This window comes from Hoplias malabaricus, chromosome 2 (genome assembly GCF_029633855.1).
Source record: "Hoplias malabaricus isolate fHopMal1 chromosome 2, fHopMal1.hap1, whole genome shotgun sequence".
Lineage (NCBI taxonomy): Eukaryota > Metazoa > Chordata > Actinopteri > Characiformes > Erythrinidae > Hoplias > Hoplias malabaricus.
In genome coordinates this window covers 7,002,275-7,029,665 of record NC_089801.1, presented here as the reverse complement: position 1 = coordinate 7,029,665, position 27,391 = coordinate 7,002,275, and the positions used below count along the sequence as shown (strand labels likewise).

Below are 27,391 nucleotides of genomic sequence, written 5' to 3'. Positions count from 1 at the left end.
TTTTAATACAGTTAAATATTAAAAAGATTAAAGCTTGTAAGAGGAAAAATTCCTCAAAGTTAACTTTAGCCGTTATACAGGGGGGGTTTGCTTTTCATTAAGTATTTATATATTTATTTTACTATTTGTCCACTCTGAGTACAGGGGTTTATGAGGAGTGAGGCAGTCTGAGTCCTCCCCGAGGTCTTTGCGGGTGGTAGTTATCTGACGCACTGCACTAGTTTCCGTAGCAATGATTGTCACTCCCTCCGTGATTGCTGGGAACATGGCGTCAGAGCCCACACGGGCGAGTCTGAACTGTGCAGGCGGATAGAGAGAGAGGACGTTGGAACTGCGGCCCGTGCGTGACCTGCGCCTGCAGAGAGGGAGCGCGCGGCCGTTATTGTGCTGGCCCGGTCATGGTTGAGTTGGTGCGGGGCTGAGGCAGCTCGTGGAGACGCCGGGCCGGTATGGAGCCTCCGGGAGAGCGCAGGTAAGAGCAGCGGCCGCGCTGTGTTTGTGTTCACTCTGCACAGCCGGGACCTGAGGGTGCCAAATAGTGATCCGCGCTTAACGAGGCGAGCGGCCCAACACTGCGCCTGCGCGTATGGGTGACAAAGCTTTCCTGCCACAAAGTGCTCCCGTGTAGTGCAACCAGTGCAAGCCCTGCGAAAATTACGCTGAAGTTGGAAAGTTTTTCTCCGGCGAATCTCACGCTTTGAGTCCGCGTGTGCGTAGTTCTTTGCGTCTGGAGGGAGAGTTGAACGTCGATGGGAATGTTTGGCCCTTGAAGGAGGTAAATATGAGCACTGCCGAGTCGCCTCCTTGCACTATCATTGTGTAGCGGGGGGAAGCTAAGAAGCTAGTCTGCAGAGGAGAACGGTGTTCCCAGGGCTCTGTTTTTCCAAAGATAGCGGGTCCTCGATTCATTGAGGCTCTGTTGCATTGTGCATTGCATCATTCATAGTTTGAGCAAACGAACTGCTTAGAAACCGCTTTAAAGATTGGGCTGAGTCGTGGGCTTTTGAGGCGTTTTTAGTCGACCACTTTCAGCAGAAGTGTTACGCTAGTTAGATCTTTAATTGGGGACCCTTTAAGAGGTCTAACAGAGGACTTGGTGGGCTGTAATGTCCAGTCTGTCCTGTGACTCAGCTGCTAAACGCTTGCAGTTGGTTCTGGAAATGTTTGGTTTAGCTTTCCCGGAATCCGTGTCCCTGCGCAGTGTGCCCAACAAACAGCTCTAATATCAACTTTGTGCTTCTATGTGTAGCATATATAAATGTAACTACGCTCTCATCTTAAAACACACATACACCTATGTTCTATTGATGGATATTTATGAGTCGTGCACGCACCAGAGCAATGCACGGGCTTTAACAGTTAAATTACATGTGGCCTTCACTGCTGATGGCGAGCTCTTTTGTCCTCGGACCTATTTACAGCAACCGTGTAGCCTGTGGATGTTGTGCCCACTCATTTTCCTCACCAAGATAACACGCTGGCACAGATATATGTCTACACATGATTGCAGAGCACTCCCAATACGTCCAGTGCTCATAACTGTTATTTACTGCCCTGAAAACAAGCTAAGGCGCAGGGGAAGCACTGAAAGAATGCAGTTGCTGCAGTGGGGCCCAGCATGGGTTAAACATGGGCTAAATAGGTTCAGAATGGGTATGGGATGTGTGTGAGTGAGCTGGTACATGGGATATTAGTTCCAAAACTGACCCCGGAGGGCATCCATATGTGGGGCCAACAGTAAACCCATGGACTGAACTTGCTGATACTCAGCTGGGCTGCTCATATGGGCTTCGCATGGTTGCTGGCTGGGTCCCAGGCCGAGTACTCTGAATCCAAATGCTGCCCTTGGCAGTGCTAGGGCCCATAACGCACACTTTATGGAATGCTTACTGCAGGATGTTATCATTTTCCTTAATGAGACTCAGCCAGCACCACGTCACTTGGCGCATATGCCCCAAATTCTCAAAGGTGTGTGCTGTGGAATGTGATGATGTCTGTCAGCATGGACCCCACCTCCGTACTCTCCCACAGGAATTATTACATGACCGCTGTGCTATGAACGTGATATGAATCTCATTCATGTGCTTATGGAAGAAAGAGTTTTGTGCTGTCAGCCTATAGCTTTGAACGTCTTATTTACTCTCAAAAATAATGTTGGACCCTCAGCTGAGGATTCCTCCTCTTTAGTTGTTCTATAGAAAAAAATGCTATTTTCTCTGCCAAAAATGGACAGGCCAGCTAAAGATGCACTACGCTATTTAGTTCCAATTTCTACCTAGTATAAATTACCTGTAAAATCTGAAGAACATGATTAAATAGTTATTTTAGTGATAAAAGCAAGTGCAACCTGCTCCTGTTCGGTACGCCATGCTTTTCTTTGTTGTTGTGGTTCACCTTTTTTGGCTACTGGAGTTCACCTTACCTAATGCACTGGTCAGAAATCAGGATGCAGGAGCAGCCTCTGGTGGCTAGGTAGGTGAACTACAATAACAGTCAGGCACTCCAGCGAATCTGTCTAGTGCACCTTTAAGCGAAGAACATGAACATGATTTAGTGTATTTTTTGTTCTGGGAGAAGAGCGAAATAGATGGGAGTTGTGCTTTCGTTGCATTATGGGATGGCCTTACAGCTGAGGTACGGTTCAATGCTGCCTTAAAATTTGGTCAGATTAAGATACCTTAGTAGGCAGCATAAGGAGGTATCTAAGAATTGGGACAGCCTACGTGGTGGGAGCAATCTGGTGGGTTTGATTTTCTTATGTATTTATTTATTTATTTTTTTTAATCCCCCCCACCACACACACACACACATATTTTCCATTCCATGTTTATAATATCAGAAACAATGCCTCACTAGACACGCCAGTTTGAGTCTGTATTTGGAACATATGCTCAGTCATGGGATTGACTGCTTATTTAATGGATGATGTGCCTTCTAGCATTTAAACACCACCCCTCAGACACAAAGACAGGGTTAAGCACTTGATTTATGATGTCCATTATTTGATTTACTCTTACAGAGACATGGCTAGAATTCCCAGCCGAGCTCATCCTCAGGAAGGAGTTGGCATGGTTTTATAGGATTGTGTATCATCTCTTGCTTTCCAGTCACCAGGGAATATAGACTGTAATTGAAGGCTTTTCTTTATAATTTCAGTTGTTAAACAATGGGGTGTGGGTAGCTCCTGACATTTATTCTTGGGAATAGGGTTTGAGTCATTTCATTCTAAAACTTGAACTGATCCCACCCTTCTTGATTTTGGCATTATGCACATTCCTCACATTTCTCTTGTTCAGAACATGAATGCAGCTCACATACACACTGTTGCAGCCTCAAGAGGTCATTGTGTGGAGAGAGGAAATATTGTACGAGTCTCTGACATGAGCGCGCAGTGAAGGGAAATGCAGGCATTTAACATTTTAAATTATGCTGTTGTTCGGTAGAAATGAGCATTTTTAAGATAAGACAAGCACATCTGTCCACGTTTCACAAGATACAAACAAAGCAAAACTAGACTGGACCTGTCTATACTGACCTCTACGCAAACATGCAAACTGGGGATGAAGGCATGTTGTGATTGTGATATTTTGTAACATAGGGAATGTGGCTTGGATAAGCATGTACGACCCTTAAAAAATACCATCCGTTATTTTCCAAAAGAAATATGAAAGCTTGACTAGGCCACAGTAGATGTTTCTAATGGCAACAAATCATCTCAAATAAACACAAGCCTGGAAAAGTCAGCAGTCATTGTTTACTGATGTTGTTGAACTATGGCTTTGCTTTGCATAACTGTTTTTTTGGGTGCAGTGATTGATAGCGTTTACTGACATTATTTACATTTGCCATGCTGTTCTCAAAAGCTTATTTGGTTATTATTCATCACAGGAAGCTTGCTGGGTTTTTAATGCTGTGCTGTCGGAAAGATTGACATTCTTGGATGTTGAGAAGTGGTACACTCAGTTCTTTTGGTATTATGCACATAAAGGGTGAAATAGCTTGCCGTCCTTTGTTGAGGAACATTGATTTCAGTCTGCTGATATATGACACATCTCTGCATTAATGCACTAGGCCCTTTCTGGATGTTTCTTCTAAGCACAATCGATTCACCAGCAGTAGAGGTTTTCTCAGTAATTAGCCTGAATTCCTTTCTCTGTCCTAAATCACCTCAGGCACAACATTTTTGGAAACAGATGGAACACAGTAATATAAATGGGCTTACTGCAGTAATGTGAGCTGACCGTGTTGATTTGAAATGTGGATATTATATGAATTAAAGGCTAAGCACCAGCTCTATGAAAGTGTCAAACAAATAAATACAGTGGAGTTTGAGTTCCTAACTTGTGTTTATTGATAGTCAGAAAACATGTTATTTCTTACTAATTCAAGGAATAAGGTTTAAAAGACCGTTGGTCGTCCCCCCCCCCCACAGTGTTCGGAAACTGTAATAGGCGTCTTGCCTGTGACGTAGATGGTGGACAACAACTCTAGAAGCTGCACTTAATTTAATGCAAAATGAGGAAAAGGTGTGTTGTTTTTGGCTGCAATCATTCAATGTACAGTGGGACATCTGTGCACAAATGGCCCAAAGATCCCAAAATATCCAGAAAATGGACTAAATTTGTCAACTTTAAATGGGCACTTTGGAAAGGACCCTCCGCTCACTCCGTTATCTGTAGCTCATTTCACTGGTGCTTTTCCAACAATATGGGCATGTAAGGACACCAACGAAAGGTGTTCAAGAGCCTCTGTAACATGGAGGTAAACAGGGTAAGGACACTCACTTCGCCTGTTTTAGTTGGTGTTAGTTAACGTTAGCTTGACTCGCTAAACTCGGTGTCTCAGATTATACTCGGCTACGTAGCTGCATTACGGAGGTTTATAGTGTCGGATGAATTTGAGTTCGACTTCGATCACATTTACAAGAATAACGGTGCCTCTACATTTGAGTTTAGCTTATTGCTAGGCTATTGTCATGAATAATGTTGGTTATTTAGCTAGATACTGTCATAACAGTCAGTCATGACAGTTGCGTTCAAGAATTTCCGTCAATTTAATAAAATTGTCAGTTTTAAACCAAATTAAGCTGCTATTTTCATTTTAATTCATACTTATATATGTCAGTAACTAAAATAATGTGGAATATTCATGGTGGTCCATTAAGTGGTGCTTAGCCTTTAATAGTGTAGTCCCTGAGTGAGGTGAATAAATGGACAGAGCACTGGTCATTTCCTTTTTTTTTTTTTCATAAATTCCCCCCAGTGAGATTCTAGCTACGCTATAAACATTCAGTTTCCATCAGTGACGCAAACTAAGGCTGGACAATACAGCCAAAATTTATATCACAATATTTTTCTTAATTTCAGCCTATACGATATTATTCCAATATCGATATGAAAACATAAAATCCATGAAAACTTCCAAGAACAAACAAGAAACATGACATCACCATCAAACATGAACATCTTAGCTTTGTCAGTATTAATATTTAAACATTTTAAATTGAGTGCTGAACTGACGACAGCGCCCTGTAATGAACGTCAGTCAGTGACAAATGCTGTATATAGTGTATATTGATGTATTGAAAAACTGTTTAAAAATCATATCATTGTTATTGAAATATTTTATACTGTGATATTCATTGATATTCAGGGTTTCCACCATAAAATTGGCTCGTCAAGGTGGTACCTTCTGTTGATTCTGTACCCAAAGTGTTTATTGTGTGTCAGGCAAATAGCTGTTTGGGATCTGTCTGCATGTGCACAATCCTCTACTGAATATACGATGTACAGTTAGGGTGTTGAAACGTTTACATTTTGAAATTTGAATTTAAATTTGAAGCTTAATCTCTACAGAACTCATTTCCACTGCTCCTTAACTCATCCCTGAGTGTTGAGCATGGTGATTCTGGGCTCATGTGTGGCTGCTCCACAGATCGTTGTACTTGGTTTGCAAAACAGTACTGAACAATTTAAGTGTGCCTCACAAGTCCCAAGGGTTAACTGGTTGTAGCCAGCTGCTGTAACCATAACTTGTGCTGAAGTGATTTAATTGCTTTCAAGGGCATAAGCTATTGAGCGGAGCAAAGCAGAAACAACATGCTAGAGCTCTCTGTAACATGGGGCCAAGTCGCTGCTTTGCAGGTTCATGCATATATAATAAAAATGTTTTGCCTTTTGTGTGCAACACATCCATTGGACAGCAGTAGCTTTGGGGTGATGGTTTTGAACACTGTATGCTCTAACGCACAGATCCCAGAACAGCAGTTTAATAGGAAGATATTTCTCTATTTGGAACAATTGGGTAATATTTGGAACTGAGACTGCAGAACTGTAAAATAAAGCATAAACAACCCATGCCTGGGATTAATGTATTTAAGAAAAACAGGTCAGATATTAAGCTTTCATTTTCTAAATGTTCAAGTAGAAGTTATTTCATTTTCAACTTTAAAAAAGTAACATACATTTAATAAAAACGAAAGAGAACCCACAAAAGCTATATATATATATATATATATATATATAGATAGATAGATAGATAGATAGATGCATGCTTACCACTATTTTACATCAAATTATCATTACCCTTTACTTTGTTTGTTTGGGATCTGAGGATACCAATTGTTGCAGTTTTTTCAGCAATTTTCATCACTGTTGCTCAGTGAGAGACAGATCTGTATTTATGCTGGGCCAGTAAAGCATGCACACTGTTTTGGCAAAGCTACATTGTTGTAGCATATGCTGAGCAAGGCCTGGCATTGTCTCGCTATAATCATACACTTACCAGAAAACGACTTTGACTTGATGGTAGCATACGTTTCTCTAAAATAAAAAAAAATGTAAAACGCCTTACGCATGTGCAAGTCACCCATGAAGTGGGCACAGATGTGCCCCATTATTATGACAGATGTTGTATTTTGCAATTTTAGCTGATGAACCTTTTGATCTTTGACCCAAAAAAACATGACTCAACTGACCACAGCGCACACTTTCACACCATCTGAGATGAGATCAAGCCCCGAAATATCTGTGTAAAATCAGTGTATGCTTTCACCTGGTACATTTGAGTTTCAGGTTCCATTTTGTGATGCAGCAGCAGACAGTTAAATGTTTTCTGATGTACTCCTGAGCCCTTGTGACTATATTTATCGCAGTAGCGTGATGGCTTCTCCTTCAGTGCTGTCTGAGGGTTCAAAGGACCACGCACCTTGCTCTACACAGACTGAGATTTTTGTGGATTTCCTGAGTATTGTCTTAATATGGACAAAATTGGGGGGGAAAATGCTGAAAAATGTTTTGAACTCTGACAGTGTGGTGAGCCGTGACCCACCTTTGCTTGCTAAGTCTGAACCTGCGGTGGAGGCTCTTTTTATACGTAGCCATCATACACTGACCTGTTTCCAGTTCATCTGATGTTTAATCTCTTCTTTCTACATTTTCACTCACTGATCTACATCTATGTGGATGTATAATGAAGACTATTGCTGATGGTTTTTTCCTTTCCCTGTTACAGAGGAACAGCATCTGTTTTGTAAAGCTGCCTCAGAGGTCACTAAAAACTATCAAGTTTTAGCCAGGATAAGGGCCATTGTGCATATGTTCACTCACCAGCTGTAACCAGTCATTCATAGATGAGGCTCTGGGGCCACGTGCCACCTGTGCACAATGAAAGGGTGCAGCCTCCAACAATGGAGGGCAAGGGTTGGAGGTCAATTTAGCAGAGCTATTGTGGCCTGTGACTCCTCCCTCCACCCCCCACCCACCCCCCAATCTCCTGCTCAGATGCTGTAACATTCCACTGGCCTTTTATTGCAAACCACCAACAAGCCATTCAGCCTGCTGCAGCACCATCTGCGGCACTGAATTACTGGCTGTGCAGAAGAGCCATTGGCCTAGTATTTATCTGGGTTGGATGGAGGTCAGCTCTCAATAAGTGGGAAGCACTGAGGCAGGATTCTGCAGTTGCGCTCATAGCCCATGTAGAGGTGTGTCATGGCAACCAAACAAACAGCAAGGACTGAGATGACGACAGAGCTTTCTGTGTCATTCCTGAAAGATGCAGTCACTGTTAGACTCTGCCCCACACTGCACCTTAGGACAGCAACATGCATGGGTTCTTCTACCAAATTCTACCAAATTCTAATTTGTGTACAGCTTGCTAATGTGCAAATGTGTGTGCAGGTGTTTTGAGTCATGCATATGCACAGGTATACAGATGCCTATAGAAGTTCTGCCATGCATGCACACTGTCACATAATCCTTTATGCATGCAGACTTTAAATCATCCGTGCATACATTAATAATTAAACAAGGAAATGGTTTCATTGACGGAAAGCAATGAGTTAAGTCCCTTGAGGAACAATTCCTACATGTAAATTACCAACCAGTCCCATGAGGTAGTTCCCATCAAAATAGTACTCATAGTGCCTAGTGCTGCAGTTCGACAGGAACACGAGCACCTGAAGCTGTTGTTTGTGAATGTGAAAAATGCAGAAAGACATTTCATTTCTGCAGCACATGTTCATACACAGTTTGCTTTTTGTTTGTGCAGAAACAGTCCTGTTCAGATAGCTGGAATCAAGTTTAGTGTTGTTTGTGCCACATGATAATAGGGGAATGAAAATTCATACAAGAAAAACTGAGCTTAAAATGAATTAGTAGTGTTTGGGCACAAAGCTGTGAGAGAGCAGATATTTCATGCAAGTTTGTTGAAAAGATGGTTGTTAATAAATTTACTGAACTCTAAACTAACTGAAGCAAAGGCGCTAAACGAGATTTAAAGTGGGTTATTAATATTGCAGCTAGCTGTAGATGTGAAATAGGTGCAGTCTCTCAGCTCTCTGGCTTACACTACATGACTGAAGTTGGATTTATATTTGAACTTTGCTTTCTGCCTTAAATAGTGCAGGAGGTTCAGGGCTTCAGCTTCTATTAAAACTCATTACAGTTCTCTAAAACTAAGTGCATCACACTTAAACCTCAGTCTTTTATATTTGGGTCTGAGGGTGCATGCTCTGGGTGGAGAGGATATTGCACAAAGCTAGTTTTGGCTCTGAAAGGCATGAATTTCCTCATTTATTACAAGATGCCAGCTGGACTGGACACACCTGTACTGATCTTTTTTGTGCACAGATGAACTGGGAAATGCAGATGATATGATGAGAGCTGGAGGTCCTGCTAATTTCTGGTCCTCACTGTACACTCTGAAGCATTTTTTCAGCTTTATCTGCTTCTTTGAGACCATTTTGATTGATGGCAAGCTATCTGTCCAAGTTTAATGTTCACGATTCAGGAAACGAAAGCATCCGCTCCAAGCTTCTGCAGCCTGTTTATTCAATAAATGTAATTGGTTCTTAGGAAATGTAATATGGTCTTGTATAAGGGCCTTAGTAACCAGCAGCTTAGGTCTCCGCAGTGCACTTACAGTCCTGGTCCTCAACTAATGGCTGTAAGCAACAAAATATCAGTGACCTCCCTCCCGGCCTTCACTGCAGTTTTTCTCACTCTGGGGAATTTGTATGTAGAGAGAGAAGGCATACGCCTTGCACACAGACTCTCTTGTGTTGCTATCTTTGTCTGTTAGTTTGATACCCTTAGCAGTGCTAGTTCTAATCTATTTTAAAAGACCTCTGCGGTGCTTAAGGAATGAAGGCTCTGTCAGTGAGTGTAAAGTGCAGAAGCATGCCTCTGGCATTTTCTAACTCTAATCCTGTTGCCTTGGCTCACATTTAGTACATTCTGAACAAATATGTGGTGGGTGACACCAAAAATACCATATACCCACCATCAGTTTCTGAAGGCAGTGTGTCGCATTCAGACAGATCTGACCTTATGCATGTTATGAGTAATGTATGCACTGGGATTGAATTGTCTCATTTTTTTTTTCCCCCAAAAACTAATTGAACAAAGTTGATTGGGAAATTATGGCTTTTACAGTGGAAAGGATATGTTTTATTAATGATTAGGATTTATATTAATGAAGTTCAATAGCATGAAAATATCTGTTTGGAACCCCCTTTTCATGGCTTCGTTATTTTTTACCATTAAACGTTTAGCTCAGTTATTAGTGTTCTTTTCAGGTTGGTTGATGGTTCAGAAAATACCCCGTTATCTATAATAACAATGTTGATCACTTGTGTGGCTTACGTTTATTAAAATCCTTGAATTGTTAGGACTGACCTTGGATCCTCATTTTTGTGTTTCATTATCACATTTCCAGCTCATGTGCCCCTCTTCTTGTTTTTGTCAGGCCAACGGACCCACCAAAAGATGCGTCCCGGCAGAACACGGAGTCGGATGAGTTGTGGGACGAGCTCAGCCAGGAAGAGGAGTCTTTCTACGGCGACTCCCCTCCCCGCACCCCCCGCCAGATGAAACGCATGTCTGGCAAACACCAGAGAGGCAGCCAAAACAGAGCTGCAGGGCGCTCGCCCATCAAAGGTAAGAAAGCCCGGCTTCCTCAGAGTGAGCCCCACTCACTATACGTTCTCTCAGTGATATGCACTTTTGGCCCTGTTCATCTGGTTGTATTTTCTGGAGGCCTTTCTTTTCATCTGCACGTATATTATATTGTTTGAGCTCGTGTTCCTGGAGGAACGTTCTTTCATTTCACGGTGTACTTTCACATAGCTGAAATAACAGTCAAGCTTGAGATAAATGGCTTTACACATGACCCGTTTGACAAGAACTTATGAAGGTAGAGTGATGTGTCAGCAGTCACTTCATTATAAAGAATAACAAAAATGAACCAGAAGAACCTCTTGAGCATTTTATGACATTTTTTTTGCTATTTATTTTGCAGAGAAAAGCCCCTCCGGTGCCTCAACCCCGAGGGAGCGTGAAGGAGCCAAACCATTCACCGAGTCCACTGAGGAGATAAGTTACAAGCAAGGGAAGAAGCAACGCTCCAACTTGCGTTCCAACGAGCGAGACAAAAAGAAGACTTTTGAGGGCTCTTTCATGCTGGACCCTCTCTCCAGACCTGGTCCATTTAGTTCATTCAACATGGAACCCAGGAAGCCCTACTTGAGCTTGGGCTGTGGCTCCAACAAGCTCCCCGTGAACATGCCCCACGCTATGCCCCGCACCCATCGGCAGACGTCGCGTACTGACTGCCCAGCCGACCGCTTAAAGTTCTTTGAGACGTTGCGTCTGCTGCTGAAGCTGACTTCAATGTCATCCAAGAAAAAGGAGAAAGAACAGCGCGGCCTGGATAACACACCCTTCATGGGTCAGAATAATGAAGTAATCTGGCTGGAGCTCCAAGCCTGGCATGCACGTCGCAGCATCACTGATCAGGACCTGTATCTTTACACGGCCCGTCAGACTATTCCTGACATCATTAACAAGGTGCTGCACTTCAAGGTGGACTACAGCTGCCTAGCCGCCACCCCCGAGACTCAAATGGAGTCTGTTCCGAAAGACTGCTGCCCAGGAGTGTCTAACTGTGGGACGTGCCCCAGCTCGTGGGCAGAAGTAGATACCGCCGCCCTTCTGGGCTCAGGTTCAGCATGTATTCAACACTTGCAGAGGCAGAGACTGGCCTTTGAGCAAGTCAAGGGTGTGATTGGGTTGTTGGAGTCTGTAGAAGCCCTTTACCCATCGCTGCAGACTCTGCAGAAGGACTATGAGAAGTATGCAGCACGGGACTTCCAGGGCAGGGTGCAGGCGCTCTGCCTGTGGCTCAACATCACTCAGGACCTGAACCAGAAACTGCGCGTGATGGGCACTGTGCTGGGCCTCCGAGACCTCTCCCGTATAGGTTGGCCGGTTTTTGAAATTCCCTCACCTCGTTGCTCTCGTGGCAGTGACGGCGATGAACACGAAGAGGAGGATGAGAATGACTCTACAGCCACCTTCACAGCTGACAGCGACATGGAAGAGTGTGAGATGGGCGAAGCCGAAGCTAAAAAGGAGCACCCCACTTGCCTTACCCCTCTGTTGGGTCGACTGTTGTCAGAAGACTTCAGTCAAGCCTGTGGCGGTGAAAGCCAGTACTGTCCAACAGCCATATACCGGCCCTTCGTAGACAAAGCACTGAAGCAAATGGGCCTGCGCAAACTCATCCTTCGACTGCACAAATTGATGGACCGCTCTCTGCAGAGGTCCAGGACTGCGCTGCTGAGCCACACGCCCACTCAAGAGGTGAGTGCTCACTCGTGGTGTTTAACTGTGGCCTAGACTGATTCTAGATGTGATTAGACATACACATGAATTTTCTTAATGAATATCTATGATATTAAGCATTGGTGATGCTTTGAGATGGTTTTAATATATATATATATCAATAGTTTATTTATTGTTGTTTCATTATGGAATTCAAAGGAGCAATTAAGTGGGACACGTGGGCATTTCTTTCTCTGCTTTTTGACAGGATGTTTACTGCAGCTGCTATTTAGATGAATAAACTACTTAACCAGTGACTTTCATTTCCACTACTGGGTGATTCCCGTTGCTGTGACCTTCTTTGTTGCTGCTGCTACTTAATGTTTGTAACATGATATGGTTATGACATGACAATTCTGTTTTAAATGGTTTGTATGCTTAGTAAACAAGGCTTAATTCATGTGAGTGTATCTGACCCTTAACTAAAAGCTTAAAAATGAAACATATAATGTGCAGTTGAGCTCTGAACCACTGCCCAATCCTTAAACTCACTACCTCACCTTAACTGAGACAGCCAATGTGGGCAATAATAAAGCACACAACACAAGTGACAGGTCCTTGCCGGATCATTCATAGTTGGCTTCCTAATTCAAGTTTTATAGGTATACAGGGTGGGCCATTTATGTGGATACACTGTAATAAAATGGGAATGGTTGGTGATATTAACTTCCTGTTTGTGGCACATTAGTATAAGGGAGGGGGGAAACTTTTCAAGATGGGTTGTGACCATGGCGGCCATTTTGAAGTTGGCCATTTTCAATCCAACTTTTGTTTTTTCAATGGGAAGAGGATCAAGTGAAACATCAAACACATTGGGAATTTCACAAGAAAAACAATGGTGTGCTTGGTTTTAACATAACTTTATTCTTTCATGAGTTCACCACCACATTATGGGTGTCAGGTCCGAGCATTCCTAGATGAACAGTTTCCTGGAAAGTGGATTGGTCGTCGTGGGCCAGTTGAATGGCCCCCAAGGTCTCCCAATCTGACCCCCTTAGACTTTTATCTTTGGGGTCATCTGAAGGCAATTGTCTATGCTGTGAAACTACAGATACTGGAAGCCTGTGCTGGCATTTCTCCTGTGGTGTTGCTATCAGTCTGTGAAGAGTGGGAGAAGAGGGTTGCATTGACAATCGAACACAATGGGCAGCACTTTGATCACATTTTATAAGTGGTCAGAAACTTGTAAATAATTCATGAAAGAATAAAGTTACGTTAAAACCAAGCACACCATTGTTTTTCTTGTGAAATTCCCAATAGGTTTGATGTGTCAAACATTACCCTCTTTCCTTTGGGGGGGGGGGGGGGGGGGTGTTGGGGGAACAAAAGTTGGTCACCACCCATCTTGAAAAGTTTCCCCCCTCCCATATATTAATGTGCCACAAACAGGAAGTTAATATCTCCAACCATTCCCGTTTTATTACGGTGTATCCATATAAATGGCCCACCATGTATAATAATTCATTCATTCATTGTCTGTAACCACTTATCTAGTTCAAGGTTGCTGGCATGTAACAGTTGCGGTGGGTCCGGAGCCTACCCGGAATCACTGGGCACAAAGCAGGAACACATCCTGGAGGGGTTGCCAGTCCTTCACAGGGCGAATGTGTATATGATATTTCCATATGTTTCAGTTATCGGAGGTTCCAGACTGTTCCTTGTTGTACACTGACTACCTACCCGAGCTCTCTCGTCACCTGGCTGGAAAGGTGCAGGAGGATGTGAACTCAGGACGTGTGTCGTGGGAAGAGCTACGGGACATGGACCTGCCCTCATTTAGACCTGCTTTTCTGGTGCTCTGCCGTGTGCAGCTAAACGTCATTCACGAGTGCCTCAAACTGCGCCTGGAGCAAAGACCTGCAGGAAAGCCCTCTCTGCTCAGCATCAAACAGGTGCACACACTAGGGCTGTGCCATATCATATCATATTCGTAATAGTATTTTAAAAAGTCAATATGTGATATTCTATCAGGTTTACCTAACAACGTCATGCAAGCAAACATAATATGGAATACATATCATGATATTATTTTAGGGCCATATCGCCTATCCCTAGTACGTACACACACACACACACTTTATGATAAAGCAGTCTGTTGTACACACCGTTAAAGCCATTTTCAGTTATTATGCAGAATACAAAGAGATGACCATGTTGATTTGTGTGTAAAATATTGTAGTTGGTGCGTGAGTGCAAAGAAGTTCTGAAAGGTGGGCTCTTGATGAAGCAGAACTACCAGTTTATGCTGCATGGCATCATTTCTGACCCGCAAGGACTACAGACCAATGCCAACATTGATGAGTTTGAAGAAGACCTACATGAAATGCTAGAGGTAAGACAGAGATGGTCAGAACTGGGAAGGAACAATGCTTTATGCTCCCTTAGCATTCATAGCTATAGTGCCATCCAGCAAGTCATCTAACCTCACCCACAGACACCAAGATAGCTACTGCTGCTCCTGTGGTGCGCTCACTGCCCCTAGTCACTAGTTTGTGGGTTTGTTGGATCACAACCACAGATGTGTTTAATGTAGGGGCACAGTTTTGTTTTACTGCAGTGCAAAGGTTTGGGATATTTATGAAATGCAAATAGAAATTGAAAGCTTTGATTCTGTTAAAATAGTATTTGATGCCCTTATGAACATTTTTGATATGTATTTACATGTTTATCACTGTGTTACATCACCTATTGAGATTAATAGTACTTGTAACAAGCTGAGATACCAAATAAACATTTGACTGTGGAGTAAATAATAGAATTGTTATGGAATAAAAATTATCGCTGCTGGCGTTGCTTCAAGAGCACATCGGGGAAGCAAATCATGTTTTAATTTCATTATCAAATACAGCATGAGCAGCTGTAGAAGTGAAGAGCTTCCTGTGAGATTCTTGAAGATCATAGAACTGGTGAAATCTACCACTCTTTTATGTGACTGCAGGTGTACTTTGGCTACATGCGCAGCTGGATCGAGATGTTGCAGCAGTTGCCACAGGCCTCCCACAGCCTGAAGAACCTGCTGGAGGAGGAGTGGAACTTCACTAAGGTCATCACTCCATACATCCGTGGAGGAGAAGCTCAGTCTGGAAAACTCTTTTGGTAAGTCATCCTTTCTTCCCACAAATGTTCACGTGTCTAACATTCTCCAAACTGCTTCGATAGATGAATTGAATTATATTTAATTTGGGGACTTTTTCCACCTTCCTTGTAGTGACATTGCTGGCATGCTGCTGAGATCCACAGGAGAGTTCCTGGATGTGGGCCTTCAGAAGAGCCTTGATGAGTTCTGGGAGAGCGCTGACTCTAGCACAGCCTCAGATGAGATCAGGTACAGTTAGCAACTTATTAAAATGACGTATGATTGTCGTTACAATCAAACAAACAATGAACAAATTGTGTTTTTTGTCACCGCACAGGCGCTCAGTGATTGAGACGAGTCGCTCTCTGAAACAGCTTTTCCATGAGGCCAGGGAGCGGGCGTCGAAAGCGCTGGGCTTCGCCAAAATGCTCCGAAAGGTAAATTGAGCAGAGACCAACATTATATACTGGACGCATGCATGAGAAAACCGGTGTAAACAGATAATTGCACAGAAACGAACATGTGTTTTTTCCCTGAGACTAGAACAGAGAAGCGATGTTATATTTATGAGTTAGCTTTTGGTAAACTATAGTAAGTCATTAGAGATCTGTGGAATTTTAAGTTACACTTCACTGTAAATATGGTTTTATTTTCAATATTTCTGCATGTACACTCCCAGACGTTTGGACTTATATCTGAGTATCTTTTGCAGGATCTTGAGATTGCAGCTGACTTCAGCTTAGCCAGTGGAGTGCCTTGCATTCTCCAAGCACTGAAAGCCAAGAATTACGTCAAGGTATTGTAGTTCTCGTCATGTTATTGCAGCTTTTATTTTTGAAACTTTCCTCCTCCATAAATATATCAAATGTGTAAAGTAATCACCTAGAACCGTTATTTTCATAGCTTTTGAAGTGTTTTCATAGAGTGATTTGTCACTGTAACTAGCAGCTAAGGTGATTCATACCATTGTGTTGGTGAATGTGTGTTCTTACATAGGAGCTTTTTTTTTTCTTGTTTTGCAGGTCCAGATCCCAGGCTTGGAGGAGCTACAGGTCTTTGTGCCATGTGGCCTGATGGAGCAGCGTTCCACCATACTGCAGCTGCTAAACGCAGCAGCAGGGAAGGAGTGCTCTAAAGAGCCAGATGAGATCCCTGAGGATGAGGCATATCTCCTGTTGAGCAAGCATGGAGCGGGAGACGCACCCGCCGAATCCAGTTGGGCTCAGTGGGATGGCACTGTAATCAAAGTGGTGACACAAATGGAGACGGTTGACACTTTACGAGCCATGAAGGTAAATTTACTAACACAAAGAAGCCATCCAAATTAATCTCACTTTCAGTAGTTGGGAATCTGGGAGCTGATGTGATTGACTTGAGGAGTCTACACTCTCCTCAGGGACATCGCCACACTTGTAAATGCGGTAAACCTTAAAGTTCCCATTATAAACAACAAAGCTGTGCACTCCTGCAGAGAGCCACTTTCAGTCAACACCAGATATGGGTGGCAGGTTTGTTCTTTTTAGCAAAAATAGCAGCCAGAGCTACTCGTAGGTGCAGCTCTCACATTGATTAAAGCTCCTGTAGATGCCCTTACCCGCTTTGCACAGGAAAAAGGCAGACTGTTGAACACTGTGAGTGTAGGAGTGAATCCTATGTTTTCGCTGTTAAAATGATTGGCTTGTTTTTAAGACAAAAAAGTGTGGAGAATAATCACAGCTCTACAGGCCCACTGCACTTTGTTTCACTGTACCAAAGATTGCTTTTACTTTAAATAATTTACATTTCAGCCCCTCCTTTATTAAAGCTGCTTACACAGTAATACAGTGGAACCTCCACTAACGAACTTTCCAAGATACGAACCGGGCATTTGAATATTTTTTGCCTCCACCAACGAACCATGACTCTAGAAACGAACCCGAGCCTCTGCCGAGCTGGCGGCTGGAAATGGCCCCTGACCCCAATAGGCGAGTCTCCCAGCGCCCAGACTTGAGTGAGCTTTTAAGATTAGCAAATTGTAGCTTTAGCAATTTAGCATTAGTGTAAATAGCAGACATCGAAATTCGTGCCAAGTTAAGCCGTATCTACGCTTCGTCTCCCCACATTCACCCTGACTCGAGAAACTAACTTTTCTACTTACGAACCGGGTCACGGAACGGATCTAGTTCGTAAGTAGAAGTTCCACTGTATATCGTATATAATCATATTTTGATGCCATTTATTATTTGAAATGACACACAAGCCCTATATCATTCTGTGGTTCTGCTTTAGGTGGAGAACCTGCTGTTGATTGTGATGCAGTCGGCTCACCTGGTGGCCCAGCGCAAAGCGTTCCAGCAGTCAATGGAGGATCTGCTGACACTGCGGCGTGAACAGACGTCCAGCCAGCCCCTTATTGCCCAAGCCCTAGAGCAGCTAAAGGTAACAGTGTAGTCTGGATTCACAATGCTGTCTTTAAACATAGTGCATTTATAATTTATAGACATTATTCATTTATTATACATTACTTGAAACTGAAATTATTCATTATGTCTAGATGATTTAAATTCCCATTGTTTTAAAATGTGCTCAATAAAATGTCTTTTCCAATAAAACATCAGAGCGAAATCTCATCTCGTCCCTAAGATTTACCTTAAGATTTAACTTTGAAGACCTCACCTAGGGCTTCTCCACATTATTGCCACAAAGTAGTTGTATATAATTCTTTAAAATGTGTCCTGTAGCATTAAAATGGCCTTTTACAGAAATTATAGAGCGTAAATCACAGCTCCAAAGAGCCCCCGGAGTATTATCCCTCCATCAGGATTTACTACTGGCACTTTGCACGTAGACCTCGCCAGTAGACAATGTTCTCCTGATGCCTCCAGGATGCCTCCGTCACTCTGCCAGATAGTGGAGCACATGATTCATCACTCCAGAGAAGATGTTCGTAATGCTCCAAACTGGCATTGCACATAGAAGGCACATAGCAGTTGTGTACAGCCGTGGAAAACCATGTTCAGAAGCCCCTGGAGCTTTTCTATTCGCTTCTTTAAGAGGGAGTTTGACACTCTGTATTGATTGATTCTGCAGAAGTTAAAACATGTACTTTAGCCCACCACAGCCCTGCTCTGTGAGATTGTGTGCAGCAGAGCTTATGTTGCTTTTAGACAATGTTTTTTCATAATAATCCCACCTACAGGTAGGTAACTGTGGCCGTTCTTAAACTGACTTGTTGCTGTGGTCAAATCTTATGACACTGAAATTCGTGTAAAGACCTTCCAGACGCACTTTCAGATTGCTCTGAGGCTGCATCAGTTCCTCTCTGCTGATGGTTCGCGGGTCAGAATGTTCCACAAATTGAAAGTATCTGTGGTCTTTTTCACTTTCCATCTCTCTCTTCATCTGTTTCTGATAGAACGAGGCATTGGAACTGTGCAATAAGATTAACAGTGCCATTGACTGTGTGGAGTACATGTTCACCTCTGAGTTTGAAGCAGAAGTCGAGGAGTCGGAGTCTGCCACTCTTCAGCAGTACTGCAGAGAAGCCATGGTCCAAGGCTACAACTTTGCCTTTGAGGTTAGCTCGGAAATATTTACAGTAATTGGTTGCTAGGCATTATTAAATATTGTCTGATTGTGGAAGATTCATTACGTTTGCTTTCATTGATCATATTTTATTTGTTCTCAATGTTCATACAGTGGTGTGTGTTTAAATGAACCAGTCCAATAACATTTTATACTTTTGTTTTGTTTTTGTTGAACCTGTAGTACCATAAAGAGGTGGTGAGGCTAATGTCAGGGGAGTTCAGACAGCGAATAGGGGAACGCTACATTGCCTTTGCTCGGAAGTGGATGAATTATGTCTTAACCAAGTGTGAGAGTGGTAGAGGCACCCGACCCAGGTTAGTGCCTTTGTTGTAGATATTGCACTGCTGTAGGATGAACCGTATTACCTTTTCTTTTAGATTGAAATATGTCTGTTTCTGTTCACATTTTGGTAGGTGGGCAACGCAAGGCTTTGATTTCCTTCAAGCCATTGAGCCTGTGTTCATCTCTGCTCTGCCTGAAGATGATTTCTTGGTAAGATGTCACCTGCAAAAGGCATATTTTTAATTATTTTAAAGGTGCTTGAATAATATTATGCAGCTGAAATTCTCAAATGTCCCCCTCTCTCGCACTCAGAGTCTTCAGGCCCTGATGAACGAATGTATAGGCCATGTGATCGGAAAGCCACACAGTCCTGTAAGCGGCCTGTACCTCGGTAAGTCCCAGACCATCCTTGTGTGTGCATCTACCCTGCAGCAAATTCCATTTATATTGATTTAAAAAATAAAAATAAATCTCTCAACACCTCTGAATTGTGACACTGGTCCTGTGAGATGATTGAGTCCATCCCGTACAAGATATAACACTTTCATTTTCATTTCTAGCCCCTCGAAACAGCCCTCGACCTGTCAAAGTTCCCCGCTGCCATAGCGATCCTCCGAACCCTTCCCTCTTCATCCCTAATGCGGAGGGCACAAGGTAGGTGGAGAGAACACAACACAAGACACATCAACATTTAGAAGTGAAATATAGATTTTTATGGCGTTAGTGTGTGATATTTGTGCTTTTTTTCCAGTGTGCATGTTTTCTTTCTTTTACCATTTTCCTTTTCTTGAATAGACATGCTGTAGGTCAATGGGTTTTAATAATTCCTTTGTCTGATACTGGTTAGTAGTTTGAATGTTTGTATTAGTAATTTTAGGACAAAAGCATTCAAACCTTTTGAAAGCAACATTTTCTGAATTACAAACGTATGTTGGTGTTATAAAAATATAAAATAAAATAAATCGTTCTTAAAGAGTACATTATTTAGATCTGTGTTTCGTGGAATAGCACCCCCTTGTGGAGAAGTGCATAAATGTATGAGTATGTGAGAAATAGTGCTCCCAATCATGAGGAAGTCAGTAGGTTACAAGCATGTTCCAGGAAGTGCTTGGCATTAAAAAAAATAAATAAATAAATTCCCGACGTCTACATTATCATATCATATCATATGCTTCAGTTTAGTGTGTATCCTGGTGTAACACCTCAGCCCCCAGAGCACTGTGTAATTAAATGAATCAGTTTAATCAGTGGTGTTGAATCAATTTGCCTGTTAAACCATTGAAACAGCTGCTTCAATTTGAAACAATCCCTTGAGATAAAGAAATTGAGGCACAAACATGAAAGACATCACAGTAGATGGGGATCAAGGGACGTCTGAATTAGGAAAAGAATAGTTCATTATAATAGTATCTTAAAAGAACAAGCTAAATAACAAGAGGTTGGCTAAACTATTTACATGGTCACAGACTAACTGTATGAAATAACAATTAGAAGTTAAAGTTTTCAGACAGCAAATCTTTTTCAAGTAGTAGTCCAGGAAAATGTTGCAAATCTTTCAGAAAGTTTGAATGCTTTTGACCGCTGCTGTACATTTTAATCTATGAATATCCGAGCGGCTTGTAAGTCATCAGAGCATCTTTCACCCCGACTCCCACACAGTCATTCGCTGAAGCTTCCACAGTGATGCATTCCTATTTTCATGTCCAAAGAACACGCTCGAGCCTCTCGGTGTATTTTTCTACTACAGCTCTCGGAGTCTCCCGTGTGACCTGCGTACCCAGCTATGCCCCCCAGGCCCCCGATCTGCCCCTCAGGCCCCCCAGGGGGAAAACAGCACCACCAAAGTTCTCTGCACCATCCCCAATGAGCACAGGTAGCCAGGTCCACCCCTGCTTGACAAAAAAAGGAACATGCTGCTGCTTTTCAACATCAGCTTTATTATATGCAGCATCATACCAAAGTCCACGTAATAAGATGAAAATGTGTTTAATTTTATTAGGTTTTTTAATTGCCAGCTTGTTAAATTGTAGAGCAAAAATCCTCAGAAGTTCTCAGAAGCCCTTTCTGCCAGAACATTTGTTTGATTTGTTCAGGAAAGTTGTTTTGGATTGAAAATGTTAATCAACTGTTTGAAGAAATTGTTTGACGCTTCCAAGCCTATGGAAACACAACAGCACTAACATGTTCTTTATTCTTTATTTTGTAGTTGATTACAGGGGGTCCTCGACTTACGATGTTAATCCGTTCCTACGTCGCGTCGTAAAACGAGTCGGAACATACGTACATACCGTACGTAACCGTGTATTCTTCCACCGCGCACACCAAACACGAAGTTCACGCTACGACGTTTACGACGCAAAACCACTTAAGTCGAAACAAGGCTTTATACAGTAAATGGGAGATGTGTCGTAACCACGAAACATCGTAACTCGGGACTGACGTAACCCGAGGACCTCCTGTAATCTGTTTATGCATGAATTTGCCATGGCTGCCCCAGTGATGAACATTTACCAAAAAACACAGTAACAGTGAGCACAAATATCCTGTAGAAGTCAGTGAAAAGCATTTGTGAACTGTAACAAGGTTATCCATCATCAGGAATTCCTATTTACAGTTTTGCCACTCAGTATCGGCGATAAGCAGCAGTTTTAAACGTTGACTGTGCGAGATGGGTTAGGTTTAGGGTTGAATCCAGGGAATTCACAACACAGAATACAAGGACTGTACCAAACAGACAATCCAGGGATGTGTAATAAGCCCTATTATGTTTTATAAGCTAATTCATTCGTACCCTGTGCGTAAGCCACACTAGCCACGCTGCACATTCAAAGCTGAGGAACATCAGCCTAAAAATTAACCTGTTTACACACATACAAAATAGTTACAATGATTCCATTAGTACTCCAAAAATCAGTACTAATGTGTAACCAAACTAGTCTTGAGTCAATATTAACCCCAATATAAAACCCATCATTGCTCTAACCTGCAGCTTTCACTGTTCAAGCTCTTCGTTAATGTAATACATCTGACTTTTGCACACTGTTATACCCTACTTTATGTATTACTGGGTAAGTAGAAACTTAAATAGAAATTCCTAGCCTTTAAGGTAGCAACACTGGACAGTTGCTCTGCTGTAGAGTTTGGAATAGTGTGAGAATACTTTTTGTCTTTGACAGTGTTCATGAGAATGACCGTCTATCATCAGTGGCAGCAGAGCTTCAGTTTAAATCCCTCAGTCGCCACTCCAGCCCCACAGAAGACAGAGAAGGTGAGACAGCTTTGTGATTAAACTTTTATTACGGAGCAGTAAGTGTAGAAAATGATTTTTCCCTGATTCAATTTACAGTCTTAAATGATAGTTTTGATGAGATTTTATGTATATAATATATGTAAATATACACAAAACACAGAGTGTGCTGTTCCAAGCACCTCCTCACCCAGTCACCATGACAAAGTTGAAACACAGAGGGTGCACAACCGGAATTACTACTCCCAAAAACGTTCCGTGCAACGTAATACAATCAGAGTCAAAGTCACCAAACGTCATGGTGGTGTAGTTCCATGTGGAGTCACATCACAAACCCTGTAGAGCACTGGTAATCTTAGCGTCTTAAATGTTGGTATGTTGATGTTTTTCTCTCTCCTGTTCAGAGCCTTCATATCCAAAGACAGATCCTTCTGCTGCAGTTCGGCGAAGCTGGGAACTACGTAACTTCATCAGCCAGTCAAAAGGTCAGGATTCAGGATGTTTAGCTTCATCGTTTTGAGATTTAAGCGCTCACAGCACTTGTTGATGGATAGTTTGAGATCTTAAAGGGACACTACATGAAAAATAAATCAACCTGACTACTGTGGTGATGGAATAGTCTCTTTTAAAGGCTAAGCACCAGCTCTATGAAAGTGTCAAATAAATAAATACAGTGGAATTTGAGTTGTTTATTGATAGTCAGAAAACATGCTATTTTTTACTAATTCAAGGAATAAGGTTTAAAAAACTGTTGGCCCCCCCCCCTCCCCCCAAACGGTGTTCGGAAACTGTCTTGCCTGTGACGTAGATGGTGGACAACAACTCTAGAAGCTGCACTTAATTTAATGCACAATGAGGAAAAGGTGTGTTGTTTTTGGCTGCAATCATTCAATGTACAGTGGGACATCTGTGCACAAATGGCCCAAAGATCCCAAAATATCCAGAAAATGGACTAAATTTGTCAACTTTAAACGGGCACTTTGGAAAGGACCCTCCGCTCACTCCGTTATCTGTAGCTCATTTCACTGGCGCTTTTCCAACAATATGGGCATGTAAGGACACCAACGAAAGGTGTTCAAGAGCCTCTGTAACATGGAGGTAAACAGGGTAAGGACACTCACTTCGCCTGTTTTAGTTGGTGTTAGTTAACGTTAGCTTGACTCGCTAAACTCGGTGGCTCAGATTATACTCGGCTACGTAGCTGCATTACGGAGGTTTATAGTGTCGGAGGAATTCGAGTTCGACTTCGATCACATTTACAAGAATAACGGTACCTCTACATTTGAGTTTAGCTTATTGCTAGGCTATTGTCATGAATAATGTTGGTTATTTATCTAGATACTGTCATAACAGTCGGTCATAACGGTGTTTTACCGCGGCGTTGTTCAGCTGTTGTCCACCAGTGACGTCACGGTTGCGTTCAAGAATTTCCGTAGCGAGCTCGGGTTTTTCCGTCAATTTAATAAAATTGTCATTTTTAAAGCAAATTAAGCTGCTATTTTCATTTTAATTCATACTTATATCTGTCAGAAACTAAAATAATGTGAAATATTCATGGAGGTCCATTAAGTGGTGCTTAGCCTGTATAATGCATAACTGTATAATGCATGTTGGGTGTTGTGATCAAACAAAGTCCAGTATTAATGCTGTATTAATGTTATATTAAAAATGCTGTTACAAATTTAATTAACAAGACACATTAAACGCTGGTTTAAGGCTGGAGTTCCACCAGCATTACATGCCATTGCTGTTAAAGTTTTAGCCAAATATCTTGAAGGAATATCATGTTAGGTGCCATGTAGTCCATACACATTTGCACAGACCAGAACTGAAGTCTGTGTTCATATATATATTTTCACATGTATTTCTTTACAACTCATAATCCATTAATGTTTTCAGGTCATTTATTTGACGCAGCCTTTCAATAATCAGCACAAAAAAATACTGAAGAAATTAACCCAAAAATCGTTTGAACAGAAGCACACAATTGCAACATTAGCACTTTGAAATTTTTGTGAATTTCCTAAGAAATCCTTTGAGTTGCTTTTCAGTTGCTTCACAACAACCATCTCTTTGTTTTCTGCCCTAGACTCAGCAGCCCGCCAGAGCCCAATGGAAGCAGTGCAGCGAGCCATCTTTTCCTTTGAGGAGAAGCGATATGCCGCACTGAGGCAGCGCAATGTCATAGGTCAAGTGTGTAATACACCCAAGTCCTATGACAACGTAATGCAAGTCGGCCTGCGCAAAGTCACCTTTAAATGGCAGAGAGGCAACAAGATAGGTACGGATGCTGTCTGTACATTTATTTGATTTAAAAGAGCAAGGACTCAAGTTTGATTACTGCCAAGCTTTAGCACAGCATGTAGCAGAAGTTGGTTGCATCTGTGATGGCAGAATACTACGAGGACATTACTTTAGCTCATTATCTCAAACCTCATTGTTTGTACACAGGAGAAGGGCAATACGGGAAGGTCTATACATGCATTAACGTGGACACAGGTGAACTCATGGCTATGAAGGAAGTAAGTGTTGCTTATTTAAACATACATCAGTTCTGAATGAACTGAGCCCATCCCTTTCTGATCCCAAAAATGTGTGTATTTGCATAGATTCGCTTCCAGCCCAATGATCACAAAACGATAAAGGAGACAGCAGATGAGCTAAAAATCTTTGAAGGCATTAAACACCCGAACCTGGTCCGCTATTTTGGCGTTGAGCTCCACCGGGTAAGGCCCTTTTAACTCTACCAGCTGAAGTAGTGTATGTGCATTCGCTTTTGTTCTCACTTCCACCATCTCCCCTCCACGACCCCCTCAGGAAGAGATGTATATCTTTATGGAATACTGTGACGAAGGGACACTGGAGGAGGTTTCCAGACTGGGGCTGCAGGAGCATGTGATTCGACTCTACTGCAAGCAGATCACCACTGCCATCAACGTGCTTCATGAACATGGCATTGTGCACCGTGACATCAAAGGTCTGCTCTTCATAAGCAACATTACGCTCGGCTTTCTGAGCAGATTTCAAAATAAAAGCGTCAGTGTGATGCATTGCTTGACTTTGTCGTTTTAGGAGCCAACATTTTCCTGACGTCGTCTGGCCTGATAAAGCTGGGAGACTTTGGCTGCTCAGTTAAGCTGAAAAATAATGCTCATACCATGCCAGGAGAGGTGAACAGCACCCTGGGTACTGCAGGTGAGGTTATAGCAGCTGGATTGAAACACCAGGGGGTGCTGTTACGTCTAACTAATGTAGTTTTTCTTCTCATGACATAAAATAAGTTATGTGAAATCACGAAAATGACCATGGGGGTGTGGTACCCATCGTGTAGCTTTTTTAGTAGTTCTGAATATATGTCATGACATATATGTCATATGTCACTTGACTTAGTAATTCCCCGCTGTATTTTACATGAATCTAAAGGCACACATGCTCTTGGAGTGGGTCATAACCGCAGTAGCTTTGAGGCGCTCTTAAAGGTTTGGACGTTTTGCAGAACACATCAGTTTTTTACGTCATTAAGGCACCTGCACAAACCCACAGTCCACTTCTTGTAAAACCCGGGTCTGATAGCAACAGCATTGACCTCACTTGGAAACAGTATGATCACAGGATCCAATTGCTATTTACTGTCAGAGGCTCAACTAGGCAGATTCCTTCTGAAGAACTTTGTGATTCCAGATGTGGGTAGCACTCTTCATAACCAAAAACACTTGTTTATTGCTGTGTTTCTCTTCCTACCCTTCTCTCAGCATACATGGCTCCTGAGGTCATCACAAGGGCAAAAGGTGAAGGTCACGGGCGTGCGGCAGATATCTGGAGTCTCGGCTGTGTTCTTATCGAGATGGTCACTGGAAAGGTAAAACCTTAAATCTTTATCGATCTGTGGGACCCGTGGATGAATATCTTCTGTTTTCAGTTGACTGGTGTACATGCAGAAACGTGCCCTCTCTCTCTCTTCTCGTTGTTCAGAGGCCATGGCATGAGTATGAGCACAATTTCCAAATTATGTATAAAGTAGGCATGGGGCATAAGCCACCCATCCCAGAGAAGCTGAGCACAGAGGGGAAAGATTTCCTGGCCCACTGTCTGGAGAGTGAGCCCAAACGCCGTTGGACTGCCAGCGCACTGCTGGACCATCCCTTTGTCAAGGTTTGATTCTCTTGAGTTTCTCATGAACACATTTAAATTGCAAACTTGAGTATTTCAGTTCTGAATCTTAAATTAGGCATTTTCTTCTACATAATGAATCAGCCTATATGATGACACCTAGTGGCCTGGCTGTGTCAGATTTTTTTTTACTAAATCTATCTTAAACATGGCCACCCCCATGTGGAGAGCCCACTCTGTGGACCATAAATTTGTTTATTCAGGGACTACAAATAAATCTTTATCTCACAGGAGTCGTACTTTTCAGAGAAAAAATGGTCTTTTAGGTAGAAACCTATTGGTCTTTAACATCCTTAAACTTTGTTATTGATTGTTACAGTCTGATCGATCTTTCTCCTTTTCTAAATTCAGTCTCGTCTTGTTTTAATTATAGGTCTGCACAGATGAGGAATGATGGGGGAGGGATCCCTGCGTTCTCTTTACGTTTACAAAATGCTAGCACTACTGTGTATGGTATTCTCAAGGAACTGTGGTCTCGTGAATGAGTGACGAAGAAAGACTGAAAACCTCTCGCTAGCTCAGACACCAACAATGGTACCTTTTTTTGGAAAGCGTGGGAGAGCAAGTCTTACATGTATAGTTATTAGACTAAAGTGGCTGGAATGATAGGAGGGGGCATATTGTACATAATGTAAGAATAAGTTTAGGATTTATCTTTTGTATAAAGCTTATTGTAAAGCCACTTCTGTCTCAGTGGAGACGGACAAAGCGTTTTGGTTAACAAGCAACAAGGAATACAGTTTAGTTAAAGGAAATGAAAAAGAACAAATGGCACTTTTCTGGAAAGCTGTTGCCTCTCGAAGCACAAAGGATAAGTGTGTGTGTGAGCGCGTGTGTGTGTTACTCACAGAGCTGGAGCTTAAGGAAATCACTGCTTAGAAGTTT

At 42.3% G+C, this 27,391-nt stretch overlaps 1 protein-coding gene across 3 annotated transcripts; it reads left to right on the top strand.

Moving 5' to 3' along the window:
- The first annotated feature begins 246 nt into the window (after positions 1-246).
- map3k4 (mitogen-activated protein kinase kinase kinase 4) lies at positions 247-27,348 on the top strand. Of its 3 annotated transcripts, none has more exons than XM_066651283.1 (27): positions 247-472; positions 10,249-10,439; positions 10,801-12,143; positions 13,799-14,056; positions 14,344-14,496; positions 15,103-15,260; positions 15,373-15,489; positions 15,578-15,677; positions 15,953-16,036; positions 16,263-16,532; positions 17,509-17,658; positions 18,635-18,796; positions 18,988-19,121; positions 19,221-19,299; positions 19,402-19,480; positions 19,650-19,743; positions 20,837-20,962; positions 22,266-22,357; positions 22,741-22,821; positions 24,426-24,617; positions 24,788-24,858; positions 24,946-25,062; positions 25,154-25,313; positions 25,409-25,531; positions 26,089-26,195; positions 26,309-26,488; positions 26,880-27,348. In XM_066651283.1, exons 1-27 carry the CDS (start codon positions 450-452, stop codon positions 26,898-26,900), a joined length of 4,665 nt encoding a protein of 1,554 aa, XP_066507380.1. In that variant the 5' UTR covers positions 247-449; the 3' UTR covers positions 26,901-27,348. The 3 variants fall into 3 exon arrangements, with proteins under 3 accessions (XP_066507380.1, XP_066507386.1, XP_066507396.1); XM_066651299.1 differs by lacking the exon at positions 247-472 and adding an exon at positions 557-775; XM_066651289.1 differs by lacking the exon at positions 20,837-20,962.
- Positions 27,349-27,391: the final 43 nt, after the last annotated feature.

What these genes read in the sequence shown, in the direction of transcription:
- map3k4 (XM_066651283.1), top strand. Translation starts at nt 450, where the DNA reads ATGGAGCCTCCGGGAGAGCGCAG. An exon ending in GCCACACGCCCACTCAAGAG is followed by an intron (nt 12,144 to 13,798) that starts GTGAGTGCTCAC and finishes CATATGTTTCAG; the next exon opens with TTATCGGAGGTTCCAGACTG. An exon ending in ACACTTTACGAGCCATGAAG is followed by an intron (nt 16,533 to 17,508) that starts GTAAATTTACTA and finishes GTTCTGCTTTAG; the next exon opens with GTGGAGAACCTGCTGTTGAT.